This window comes from Dreissena polymorpha, chromosome 13 (genome assembly GCF_020536995.1).
Source record: "Dreissena polymorpha isolate Duluth1 chromosome 13, UMN_Dpol_1.0, whole genome shotgun sequence".
NCBI classification, from domain to species: domain Eukaryota; kingdom Metazoa; phylum Mollusca; class Bivalvia; order Myida; family Dreissenidae; genus Dreissena; species Dreissena polymorpha.
The window spans coordinates 7,738,382-7,752,845 of NC_068367.1; the positions used below are offsets into that span (position 1 = coordinate 7,738,382).

The 14,464-nt window shown below is 33.0% G+C and overlaps 1 protein-coding gene across 2 annotated transcripts in view; it reads left to right on the forward strand.

Annotated features, from left to right (window-relative positions):
* LOC127856006 (rRNA N6-adenosine-methyltransferase METTL5-like) overlaps positions 1-14,305 on the forward strand; it is a 30,231-nt gene extending 15,926 nt beyond the window's left edge. For both annotated transcript variants that reach the window (XM_052391971.1, XM_052391970.1), the window contains exons 2-6: positions 1,204-1,326; positions 3,023-3,137; positions 7,339-7,532; positions 8,053-8,135; positions 14,141-14,305. In XM_052391971.1, the coding sequence (XP_052247931.1) occupies positions 1,204-1,326; positions 3,023-3,137; positions 7,339-7,532; positions 8,053-8,135; positions 14,141-14,296 (671 nt within the window). In that variant the 3' untranslated portion in view covers positions 14,297-14,305. The remainder of the gene's footprint in view (positions 1-1,203; positions 1,327-3,022; positions 3,138-7,338; positions 7,533-8,052; positions 8,136-14,140) is intronic.
* Positions 14,306-14,464: the final 159 nt, after the last annotated feature.

Genomic DNA, 14,464 nt, shown 5'->3' on the forward strand with positions numbered 1-14,464 from the left:
TACACTTCATTTATTCCATTGGCTGATTTGAGTATACCACCAGAAAATTGGAAACATATCCGCGTCTTTGTAACACTGTTCTACTGCATGAAACGATTTATCTCTAATGAAAAGTTTTAATAGATAGAACAATTTTACACTCAATTCTCGACATCAATACAATTTGTGCGTTCACCTTTTATTTTCAGCGAATTACCAACGCAAAAGCGTTTATACTTAAAGGCTATGTTCTCATATTTAGTACTTACTTCCATATTCCTGTCAACATGTAAAAGTATATAAGTATAAAGAGTAGTGGAAGCGAGGCCTCACTTTAATGGATTGCATTTCAACCCGCGAGGTATCGAGTTTATATACAGGTCATCACCGGAGTTCGCGGCCAGTAAATGAATCGATATATAATATAGACGCTATCCGTGAACTAGGTGACCTGGAATTTTCTTTAGACCAGAAATAATTTAAATGAAGATATTCAGCAATATAATTATGGTATGTCAATAATAGATTCTTAATGTGTTTTCAATAATACAATGATAAATATTATTTTTGATTAATTTAACAATAATTATACCACCATATTGACTAATGTATTAAGCATGGGCGCTATGATTCTCGATACTGTTAATAATTTAATCAAATGGCGACGACCGACAAACCACTAAAACAGGTTTGTTCGAAGAACGCGCCTATAAATACGGATAATTCGCGTGTGGCAGGTTGACTCATATGTTTTAATTTTACTTCCATTCTTCTTATGGTTTTCTGTTTTGTTTCTATAGGTTTATGGCCAGCAATATGTAATAATGTAAAATAAGCCGCGAAACCTCCGCGTAACATCCCGTTCTGCGTTTAATGCAGCTAAGAACTGCACAGAAAAAGACATTCGCTATCCTTGATCTCATTCATTGAACTATCAACGCCGTATATCTTTGTAAAAGATATTTCTTGTTTAAAATAAAACCAATAAGAAAATAATGTATATTTTGCTGAAAATTTGAAGATGTGTGCAAAATACAACTGGACTCCTACTTTTTCCTTTTGGACTCCTACTTTTTCCTTTTGGACTCCTACTTTTTGCAAGGAAGGAGTCCATGGACTCCTGTTTTAAAATCCTAGCGAGAGCCCTGCTCTCTATTATTGATGATGATATATTGTGCTTTGAAATATGTTCGATGACTAATGATTATGTAATGTCCATTTTAGATGAGGCCATGGCTTCAAGGCAACTGAAACTAAAGGAGCTAGAGACATATTTGGAAGAGGTAGATGGATTTGAAAATCCAAAAGTTCTTCTTGAACAATACTCTACCCCTGCGCATTTAGCTGGTAACAACCAATGTTAAGTTTTTAAAATTGCAAATTTCTTATCTAAAACAATATTGGAATGTTGCATTAGTTGATCTGTTAACGCAGTATCTTTAGTTACTTTTTATGCCCCCGAAGGAGGGCATATAGTGATCGGACCGTCCGTCCGCCTGTTTGTCTGTCTGTCTGTCTGTCTGTCTGTCTGTCTGTCTGTCTGTCTGTCTGCCTTTCCGTCACACTTTGCATTTAGGATTTAGGTTTTTGCATATAGGTTTCGAAAAATGCTCATAACTTCTATGTCGCTTCAGATAGCAACTTGATGTTTAGCATGCATGTGTATCTCATGGAGCTGAACATTTTGAGTGATGAAAGGTCAATGTCAAGGTCTTCCTTCAAGGTCAAAGGTCAAATATATGGCTTCAAAGCGGCGCAGAAAGGAGCATTGTGTTTCTGACAAACACATCTCTTGTTTTAGGACTAAAAATCAGATCTTCCATGCTCATGTTTTTTACACAGTCAAAAAACACAACAATAAAAACAACCAAATTAACCAAAAGCTGTGACCTGGAAGTGCATTCTGCCGTTTTCAATAGTAAGTGTGATTATGGCAACCAAACCCACAAAATTGAAACAGTATAAATTGAATATTGAATTCAGGTTCGGACCTTTTTTGTAAGGCCTTATTTGCCAAATCGTTTAGAAAACTGTGTTGTTGTTTTTTAATGACTTTCAAATTGTCTTCTTATATTTCCGCTGTTAAAATAACTTCAAAAGCAGAATTTTTTTAAGTCCTGTTAAATTACCCCCACCCTTCACTTAAAACAATTAACATATAAATCAGAAAGTGTTATGATAATTATTTATGTGCATACGAAGAGTTTGCAACATTTACAACACGTTTATAAATCAGGTTTTGTATCAGGTAGTAGTATGTCTGATGATGATGATGTTGATAATACACTGCAGATGCAAGGGTGATATCTTTACGGTAATTTCAGCTTGCATATATGTAACATGGACTCCTAATTTCAGCTTGCATATATGTAACATGGACTTCTAATTTCAGCTTGCATACATGTAACATGAGCTCCTAATTTCAGCTTGCATATATTTAATATGGACTCCTAATTTCAGCTTGCATATATCAAACATGGACTACTAATTTCAGCTTGCATATATGAAACATGAACTCCTAATTTCAGTTTGCATACATCAAACATGGACTCCTAACTCCAGCTTGCATATAGATGTATGAAACATTGACTCCTATTGTCATCTTGCATACTTTGTATATCAAATATGAACTCTCAATTTCAGCCTGTGTATATGAAACATGAACTCTTAACTTCAGCCTGCATATATGATTCATGGACTCTTAACTTCAGCCTGCATCTATGATTCATGGACTCAGCCTGAACATGTGTTACATCGACTCCTAATTTCAGCGTGCATATATGAAACATCGACTCCTACTTTCAGCGTGCATATATGAAACATCGACTCCTAACTTCAGTTTGCATATATAAAACATGGACCCCTGAATTAAGCTTGCATATATGAAACATCGACTCATTCTTTCAGCGTGCATATATGAAAAATCGACTCCTAACTTCAGTTTGCTTAAATAAAACATGGACCCCTAATTTCAGTTTGCATATATGAAACAAGGACTCCTAATTTCATCTTGCATATATCAAATATAGACTCTCAATTTCAGCCTGCATGCTGTACACCATCCACACATCGTTTGATGGCATCAAAGACAAGCATGTTCTAGACCTGGGCTGTGGTTGTGGAGTGTTGAGCATTGGAGCTGTAATGTTGGGAGCAAGGTATGCAATACCTACTTGTGAAATGATTAAGAGTAAACCTTAATAGCAAAGTTTTGTCCAGAACATAATTCTTTGTCTATAATTGCTATAAAATGTAATATCCAGAGCATTATGTTATAACTCTAAGACTATGATAGTTAAGTAGGATTACCATAAATACAAATTTCAAAAAGCTGTTTCTGCTTGAGTAAGTTTAAATCTTATAGACATACATATTATATATAATTATCGATCACTTAATAAAGTCAGCTTTAATATCCATAATTGCCATTTATACACACATTGAAGGCATTGTTTCCTTGAAAGTAGAATGACGCACAGGTTTTAATTTATAAAGGATAAAATATGAAAATTATTTAAAAAATTTTTTTTTTTTTTTTTAATTTTCTACAGTTTATTGTTCATAAATTCGACGAATACGTAGACGATGACGAATTTCTGATACATGCATATTATAGTACGAATATTAAGCAATGTAAATTATAATAATTGTTCTTCTAAATAATAATTATAATTATTCTTTTTTTTTTTTTTTTTTTTTTTTTTTTTTTTTACTTTTTACACTTTTATTAACAAGGTTTACAATAAACAAGAACATATTTATACACATTACATACACAAACATAATTTTCTTTGCAAGATCAATTTCAGTTGGTTTACATTATGCTTATTAAAATTAGTACATTAACAGAGAAGAGTGATTATGTATTTAAGGTAAAAGATCACGTTGACATAGCAAAGCAATATAAATAATCGTATTAAAGTGGCTTCACATTATAACGCATATTGTCTTGGAATAAAGCAAAAAAAAATACAAACAAGCAACAGAAAGTATGTGAAAAATACAAGAAAAAAACTATGGTAAAGCAATAATGATGCATATAGAAGTAAGAAATATGTCAAAATGTAAAGTTACATCAAACCATTACATCATTGCGTAAGCCCTATGTGGTAGCATAGGGAACAGCGATGTATACAATGTTACAATTTAAAAGATTTAGACAAAACATCCTGTAACCGAAATACGGCAGCATTCAAAGCAAAAGCGAAAAAGAATAGTGTCTTTCGGTTAGGGCGGAGTTCCTGTTTTGGGATTTAAAAATATATATATATATATATAAGCACTATAGGTTAATGAGGCATTATGCGTTAACTATTCATCAGTTATTTTAGAAGGGCTATGAACTTAGATAATAACTGGTGCTTGGTATTACTTTTTTTGTAATGTATTTCCAATACTAGTAGACCGTCCAAGAGTATGCTGGACATATTAATTTGACGTGCTCGTCTTTCACTTTTCATATACGCTTTGTAGATTGTGTAACATATTTCACTTAAAATTATATTTATATCATTATATGCGGCGTATTGTGTTTTGTAACCTATAGTTATGTTGTGTATAATATTCATAGGTTTGTTTAGTCCTATACCCTTAAATATGTGATTAATATATGTCCAGAATTGGATGGTAAACGGGCATTCTAAGAAAAAGTGTTCGAATGTTTCTACTTCCTGGCAAAATAAGCAGCATGGAGAGTTATATATGTGCCATTTAAAAAGATTTTCATTCGTGGGGATTATTCGGTTTAAAATTTTGTATTTCAGTTGTCGAACTTTCGTTTTCACAATTAATTTGCGTATAGTAAAATATAGTGAGTTCCAGTTTATTTTTTGGTTTAACCTTGTTTCCCAAAACTTGTGCATGTAAGGTGAGGTGAAGTGTTTTGTTATAAGTACAGACCTTATGTCTTTGTTGGTAAGAGTCTTCAAGTCAAGGTTTTTGCCGTAAGGGTATGCAGTTTTAATGTTTACATTTGAGTTAATCGATTCATCTGATTTGAGTGTTTCCTTCCATGGTGTAGGTATAGCTAATTTAATGATGTTCGTTTCTGCTAACCAGTTTCGTTTTGATATCAGTTTTTGTAAGATAACAGTTTCTGAGATATTTCCATTGTTTGTTATAATGTCGTTTATGTATAATATCCCGGATTCGATCCAGTTAACGAATAGTAAACATTTTCCTTTGTATTTAATAATTCTGTTACCCCACAGCATTTCAGATCTTATATCATGAAAGGTTTTGGGTTTCGATTTGGGTTTAATATTGTTTAGTTCAATGTAGTTCTTAATAAGATCTGTATAAAAAGGTGGAATTGTTTTATGGACACTCGGTAATGATTTAAACGAATCTAAATTCATTTTAAAGATTAAAAGGTCATTTCCGAATTGGTTTAAAAATAATTTTGGAATAACGTTCCAATTGGCCTCATCGTTATGACATAAAAGTTTAATCCACTTAATTTTTAAACATTTGGAGTAAGTTTCAAAATCAGGCATTTCTATACCGCCTTCTTGCTTGTTGCCAATCAATATTGATCGCTTTATCTTTTCAGGTTTGTTATTCCATAAAAACCTAAACAGCATTGAGTTGATTTCGTTTAGCCTTTTTTTAGAGATGCATATGTTTTGTACTAAATATGCTAACTTTGGTAACAATAAAGATTTGATAACCGTTACTTTTCCGAAGATAGTTAAGTTTCGTTTGTTAAAATCATTTATTAAGGTTTGACAACCAGATATTTTATTTTCCCAGTTGAGGAGTTCGCATTCGTCACGGTTTGTTCCAAAAACAGTTCCGAGAGCCTAAACAGTCGGTTTGAATGTTACATCATGTATGTTAGTGATTGAGTTACATTTAGATTTACCGATTAATATGCCCTCTGTTTTATTTTTGTTAAGTTTTAAACCTGACATATTTCCAAATGTGTCGACTATTTTAAGTACTTTTGGAATTTCATGAACATTTTTAAAGAATATAGTTGTGTCGTCGGCTAGTTGTGTTAATTTTATTTGTTTATGTTCCTGTGTAATGTGTATGCCTTGGACATCGTCACTTGATCTTATGTTATGTGCAAGAACCTCAGCTACAATGATGAATAATAGGGATGAAAGTGGACAACCTTGTCTGATTCCCCTAGATACTTTGAAGAAATCTGAAATCCAGCCGTTGTTTGTAATTGAGGAGGAAATATTAGTGTATAAGATTTTGACCAAATGTATGAAATCGTGTTTGAAACCAAATTTTCTTAATGTCTCTACCATAAGATTCCATTCTACGGTGTCAAAGGCTTTTTTGAAGTCTAGAAATAGGATTGCGCCATCTATGTCAAAAGTATCAGCATAGTCGATTATATCTTGGATCTGACGTATGTTGCATCCAATAAATCTATTTTTAATAAAACCTTGTTGATCCAAACTGATAATTTTTGGTAATACTTTTTGTAGACGTTGTGCTAGTACTTTTGCTATTAGTTTATAATCGGTGTTCAGTAACGATATAGGGCGCCAGTTTTCCAGGTTTTCTGGGTCACCTTTTTTGTAAAGTTGTGAGAAAATGCATTGTTTTTGTGATCTTGATAATTCGCCGCGCGCAGAGCTTTCAAAAATACAGTTAAAAAGAAGTGGTGATATTTTTTCCCAAAGTGTTTTGTAAAATTCAACAGTTAGTCCGTCTAAGCCTGGACTTTTATTTAGCTTCATTGAGTTATGTGCATCGGTCAGTTCATTTAAAGATATATTTCCTTCGCATAGGTTAGCGTCATTGTCCGATAATGCGTTTGCGAAGGACGAGTTGTTTAAATACGATTCTATTTCCTGACTATCGGCAGCGCAGGATTTATAAAGTGTTTCATAGAATTCAACTTCGTATTTTAAAATGTCATTCAAGTTATATATTGTTTTGCTTTCAGTTCGCAGGGATGTAATAAGTTTTTTGTTTTGACGCGATTTTTCTATACCTAGAAAATATTTTGTATTACGCTCGCCTTCTTTTATAAATTGCAATCTAGATCGTATACGTGCTCCAGTCGCTTTAAGGTCGTATATTTGTTTAATTTCGTTATTTAAATTCTAACATGAGATGATGACACATTCTGTTATTACCAGTTTACTGCAAACTGTATGTTATAGTTAACAAAAAAATAATATTTTTTAAATGTTGGTGATCTTGCACATGTATTTTCACTAATATCTTCTCTGCATGCATTACACCCTGGCCATGTTGTATTTCAAAAATGTGTTGTTTTTTTCATTCAAATGTGCGTTTTCCCAAGAAATCAAACTATACCTTCTCATGTATAAATCTTTGTAAAGCAAACGACTCATAAAAAAGACAAATATATATCGTTTGTATTATTTTAAGTAAAGTGACAGCAGTAGATGTTGACGAGGATGCTTTAGCAGCATGTCAACAAAACATTGAAGAGTTCGAGATGGAAAACATCGACCTTGAACTTCATGACATCACTGACCTCGGGTCAGAGATCAGTGAGAGGCTTAAGGTCACAGTGGACACTGTGGTGATGAACCCACCTTTTGGAACGAAGCACAACAAAGGTTGCCACAATTGTTCTATATTCATTGTTGGCATTTTCATGTGTTTAACTACGCAGCTATAGTGTTTAACTACGCAGACAGTGTTTTAGTATGCAGATAGTGTTAAATATTACCATAAGTTTATAATATTATTTATGTTTTTTTAGTGATCAAACAGATCTGCACTTACACTGTTGACAAATATGACCATAGTGAAAAGCTGCTTCCAAAATGTATTAAAAATATGTTGAATATTTAATTATACAAATAATAATGTGCATATATAAAATCAGTTTACATACATGAGCAATAGCATTATATAAACATTAACATTTCTTAATTAATTGTGTTGTGTTCTATCAACTTAAAAATTGCAATAGTACTAAAATGTTTATTGAAACAGTGAGAAACGTACTAATTTGTTAATATCTAAAACAGTAAGGTTCATTGTGAATACTGTCTGTTTGCTTGATAACGAATAACTTTACTGATTAAAAATGACTGCATGGGTCAATGGTGTATGCAACTTCATTTATTTCAGGTATTGATATGCAGTTTGTGAAGACTGGACTAAGCTTAACATCGGGTGCTGTGTATTCCTTGCATAAAACATCTACTAGGGAGGTAAATACTTGTTTTGTTTTAGTTATGAACATGGCTTAGAAATTCTGTATTTAAAGACACTAAACAGATTTAAAGTAAGAAGTTTTTTACTTATTTAATGTTGTAGATTTTGGAAAATATTGCGACTATTGTATCATGTAAACATGAGTTAATAAATCCATAATATTTAATTTAAGTTGAAACTGACATATCAGTTTTATTAGGTCAATGCGACATGTAAAGCAAATGTGATCTGGGTTTTGGGTTTTACTGAATTTTCCCCACAAACAATTCCACAACGTTAATGTCTTTAGAGATGAATGGCCATCATTCTGGAACATGAAGGTTTCACTATTTTAAAAGCATTTGTTGTGATTTACAAAAAACTCTGTGTGGAAAGGATGCTTTATATTATTATTCTGGATCACTTTATCAGGGGTTGGCCTAGGGTAATATTTTAGGGACAAGTCACTTCTCTCTTGACTGGTATTTAATTAGAAGTGAGGAGAAATCAAGGAGAAGTCATGTTTTTTTTTGTTTTATCATATATTTCTTGTAACGAGTTGAATTATTTTACCATTTACTGAATACAAAATGTACATAATGAATTATATTGTTAAATAAAGTTTATTGCATGATGATATCTTTGAAGAAAGGGGAATATAATATTGGAGCCACTCTGTTGGTCCATCATACTAGTTGAAAAAGTTTGTATGGCAAACTATGGAGTCACTATGTTGGTTCTTCACACTCTATGTATATAAACAAGTTTGTAAGGCAAACTTTGGAGTCGTTATGTTGGTTCTTAACACTACATGTATGTACAAAAGTTTGTATGGCAAACTATGGAGTCCCTATGATGGTTCTTCACACTACATGTATGTACAAAAGTTTGTAAGGCAAACTATGGTGTCACTGTTGGTTCTAATTGGAAAAAGAAATAGAAAAGACCGAAGCAGTAGTGATAGTGACATAAACAAACAAAATAGTAAACAACCAAAACAAAGAGGCCCGTCAGCAGATACTCTGCTTAGTGACATTCTAAATAAAGCTAGTGCTGTATGATTCCGAGGATGTAAACAGTAGTGTTTTTGTGAACGAGCCAGTGAATCTGTTGGACAATATGGCTGAGTCTGGAGGTGAGCCTACAAATCATGACATTATGAATTGTTTAAGTGCCATTAAATGTCGGCTAGATACTGTCGAGAAAAAACTATCATCTATTACCAAACTCGAGGAACGATTTTCCAGTTTCGAGAAAGACATTAAATGCATGTGCCTGGCCCTTGAGACTCGCATTAAAGGAGTCGAACAGCGTGTCGACCGACTGGAGCACGTTGCCGATGTAACGAGTCGCGTGGAACACCTGGAGAAGGAGCGCGAAAACTAAAGAGACGATATGACGTATCTTAAATCTCAATCAATGAGAAACAACCTCATTTTTACTGGTGTACCTGAAGTTGACGGTGAAACACCGGAAGTTACAGAAACTAAACTCCGAGTGCATCTACAAAATGCCACGAAGATTGCGAAGGAGGTCGCCGAGTCCATGCAGATTGAAAGGGTACACCGCTCTCTGGGCTACCCGACACCAGGGAAGACCCGTTCAATAGTGCGAAGTTCGCTTTCTTTAAGGACCGCGAGGCTTTTCGGCGGCAGTGGAAGCAACTGAACGGTACAAACTTTAACGTTTCCGAACAGTTCCCACCGGAAGTGGTAGCCAAACGTAGACGACTGGTACCGAAAATGAAAGAGGCGAGGGGGCAAGGCAAACGATCCTGGATAGCCTAAGATACCCTCTACGTTGACGGTCGTCTGGTCAAGGAATAGGGGCACGATGGGGGAGAGCTTGCGATCCTGTCGTGGAATGTGAATGGTCTTTCATAATCCAAGATTGATAATACTTTATTTGTTGATGTTTTGTTAAAATATGATATTTGTTTTTTGTTCGAAACTTGGACCAATTCTTCACGTAACATTTCTTTAAACGGATATATTTCTCACAATTTTTATAGGAAATTCCAGAACAAGAACGCTCGTAGATGTAGTGGTGGGGTAGTTTTATATTTAAAAGAATATTTAAAAGATGGTATTGACATTATACAAAATCATCATGTTTCAATTATATGGTTAAAATTAGATAAACATTTTTTTGGTTTGAATGACGATATTTATCTTTGCGGATGTTATATTTGGTGCGAAGATTAACCTGCATACAATATCATAAGTGTAGATTTTTTGTGATTTACTCGAAAATGATATATCTATTTATGAAAATAAATGACGTGTTTTACTATGTGGTGACTTTAATAGTAGGATTGGGTCCAACTCGGATTTTGTTATTAATGATGTTGTAAATAGTTTTATAGATGATGTTGATTATGATCCAGATATGTACTCTGTTAGGGCCTCCGTTGACTAATCTCACAACAATCACGGAAGTAAACTGCTTAATCTATGTAAATCCTCAAATTATCGTATTATCAATGGAAGAATAGGAGATACGAGTCAGTTAACATACTTCTCACACAATGGTTTATCTATAATTGATTATTTGATTTGCCATGAACGAAATTTTGCACTTATTAAAGAGTTTGTGGTGCACGCTTTTAATGAATTCAGTGACCACGCACCGTTATCGTTTTCATTATATTGTAACAACAACAAAAATGATCAATTATCATACACTGAAACGAAGTTAAAATGGGACGATTCATTGCGTAACCAATTTAGATCGGGTATTATTAGCAACCTACCTATGTTTAACAGAATTGTAGAAGATTTAGATTGTTCAAGTTGTGGCTCTATAAAAAGTGCGTTAAATAAATTTAATGATGTTATACGTAATGTTGCTGATCCTTTATTTTCGAAAGAATATTTAATAACAAATACACCCAAATTTGAACAGTTTAGCGCTGTTAGACATGCCAACTGGTTTGATGTGGAATGCAAAACGGCACACAGTCACTATGTTTCTCTTTTAAAACAGTTTAATTGTAATAAGTCGGAATACAATAGACGTCTATTGTTGCAATATAAAAAAGAATACAAACAAATTATCAATAGAAAGAAAAAAACACTATTTCAGGAATAAGGCCAATGAGATGGAAAGCTTAAAAAATCGTAGACCAAAAGAATTTTGGAAATATTTTAAATCAACTAATAAAACAAAAAACCAAAATATTCCTTTGGACTTTCAAAACTTTTTCTCTGATATTAGTCATGGTTTGTTTGATTGTGTTCATGATGAGGCTGAACAATTTTGCAGAACTCATAATTTGAATTTGCCGAATTCGCGTTTCCCCGAATTAGATCAGCCATTTAACGTTGATGAGATTAAATTGTCTGTAAAACGATTGAAACGCAACAAAGCATATGGGAGTGATTGTATTTTAAACGAATATTTAATTGAATGTATTGACATTTTAGCGTTGCATATATGTGATTTGTTTAATGCTGTTTTGAACTCTGGTCATTTTCCAATAAAATGGACGGAAGGTATTATAATCCCTTTACATAAGAAAGGCGATAAATCTGATGTGAATACTTATAGGGGGATTACTCTTCTTAGTTGTTTATCTAAGTTATTTACTTCAGTTGTTAACAATAGATTAGAAAATTTGTGTAGTAACTTAAATATAATTTCGGACGCCCAATTCGGATTTAGAAAAGGGCGCTCAACAATTGACGCTATATACATTCTAATGTCTTTGGTTCAAAAATTGTTAATGAAAATAAAAGACTTTATGTTATATACGTTGATATGATGAAATGCTTTGATACTGTTTATCGTAATGCATTGTGGCTTAAAATATACAAAGCCGGCATAGAAGGTAAATTACTTAGAATAATAAAAAATATGTATGAAAATGTTAAGTCATGTGTAAAGCATTGTGCTTCATACTCTGAATATTTTAACTATGCTGTAGGTTTACGGCAAGGAGAAGTTATGTCCCCTTTGTTGTTTTCTCTATTTGTAGAGGACTTCGAATTGTTTTTACAGAATGATCCCTCTTGCGGTCTAAATATTGATGACATTATATGGATATTGTTGCTTTTCGCAGATGATATGGCCATAGTCGGTAAATCGCCCGGGGAAGTGCAGAAACACTTGGATTATTTATCAAATTACTGTAAATGCTGGGGATTAAAGGTTAACACTGATAAAACTAAAATGGTTTTTCGCAAACGGGTTAATTTATTTCCATCTGAAACATGGACCTTTGAAGGTCAGAAAATAGAAGTTCTAAATGATTTTAATATTTGGGAACTTTTTTTAATTATACTGGAAAATTGCAGCTAAATCAAGAACATTTATGTGGAAAAAGCACTTAAAGCTATGAATATATTATTTAGCAAATGTAAAGAGTTTGACTTAAAACCCAAAACACAATGTCAGTTATTCGATGCTTTTGTCGGATCCATACTAAATTACTCTTGTGAAATATGGGGAAAAACAAAGTCAATTGAATTAGGAAGGGTACACTTAAAGTTCTGCAAACGATTGTTAAACGTTAAGCAAAATGTATGTAATGGTGTACTGTACGGCGAGTTAGGAAGATACCCGCTATTTATTCATAGATAAGTTAAGATGGTTAAATACTGGTTTAAACTTATTCAAACCGATAACATAATTTTAAAATCAATTTATATACAAGCTCTAAATGATTGCCAAAATGGTCGTTCTAATTGGGTATCTAATATAAAAAAATTGTTAGACAACTACGGTTTGTCATACGTGTTTAATAATATAAGCTTTGTACATGTTAACTATTTATACCACATTTTAAAAATGTTGTTATTGATACCTATAAACAAGAGTGGTTTCGATCTGTTGAAAATAGCTCTATTTTAGATATGTACCGTGTGTTTAAGTCTATGTTTGTTTACGAAAATTATTTAGATTTATTACCTAAATCACTAAGACTCTACGTCACAAAGCTTCGAACTTCGAGCCTGCCACTTAGGATTCAAACTGGAAGATATGCTGGTCAAAATATACCACGAAGCGAACGTTATTGCCTTTGTTGCAACGAATTAGATGTCGAAGATGAGTTTCATTTTGTTTGTAAATGTCCTTTATACATTGATATTAGAAGAAACTACCTAAAGAATTATTATTATGTTAGGCCTTCTGTTTATAAATTCCACCAACTGTTGAATACAACGAATAAATTTGAACTAATTAAATTAGCAAAATTTGTAAAAGATGCTCTGATTTTATGAAATAATATTTATGTTGTTACTTAACTTCAAAAAGTTATCCTCCATATTTAAAAAAGTTTTTTACCTTGTATTTTCACAACCGTATACGATGCTGCTTATGTTTATATTATAACTATGTTTATCTCTGTGACATATTTGATTGTATAGTATCTAGTGTTTAGACGATGTGCCCTTTGCAAGTCTGAATAAATATGTATTGTCTTGTCTTGGTCTTTCCCACTACATGTTTGTACAAAAGTTTGTATGGCACACCATAAAGTCACTTTGTTGGTTCTTCACACTACATGTATATACAATAGTTTGTATAGCACACTATGGAGTCACTATGTTGGTCTTTCACACTACATTCATGTTCAAAAGTTTGTATGGCAAACTATGGAGTTACTATTTTGTGTCTTTTACACTACATGTGTGAACAAAAGTTTGTATGGCAAACTAACTGCATTTCTCAAGCAATTTTAATTGAAAACAGGTCACTAGGATGATGTGCAAGACATTTTTATTCCAAGTGATTTACTTATTGCAGAGTAATTTTTACCCCTATTCAAAGCTGACTTAAGAAGTTATTCTACGATAACCGATTTTTTCTTTAAAAAACAACAACAGACAAACAGTTTAATTAATTTTCTTCCTTTGCGACAGAGCCGTAGATAACATGTTATCTACATCTCTTTTTGGGGATATCTTCCTTGACTTGACTATTTTTATTTACTGCAGCTGTTTGTTATTTGTTTCATCTAAATATTGGTGCTTGATTACCTAAGGCAGGTACATTTCAGCAGGTTTTTCTTATATTTCAGCATATCCAAAAGAAAGCAGAAGACTGGGGAATGGACATGACAATTCTTGCAGAGATGAAATACAACCTTAAATGCACCTTGAAATCTCATAAAAAAGACACTGTAGACATCGAAGTGGATTTTATAAGATTTGCGCATAAGTCAGTTAAAAAATGAAATAAAATAGGTGGCTTGTATTTGTTCATATCCCCGAAGGAGGGCATGTAGTAGTCGCTCCGTCTGTCAGTTGTTGGGTGAGTGTTTGGGTACGCGTTTTGGGGTCTGTTTGTCGTGATTTCGTGTCTTTTCTATAACTTTATTCATGATCATCTCTATTGGATTTTC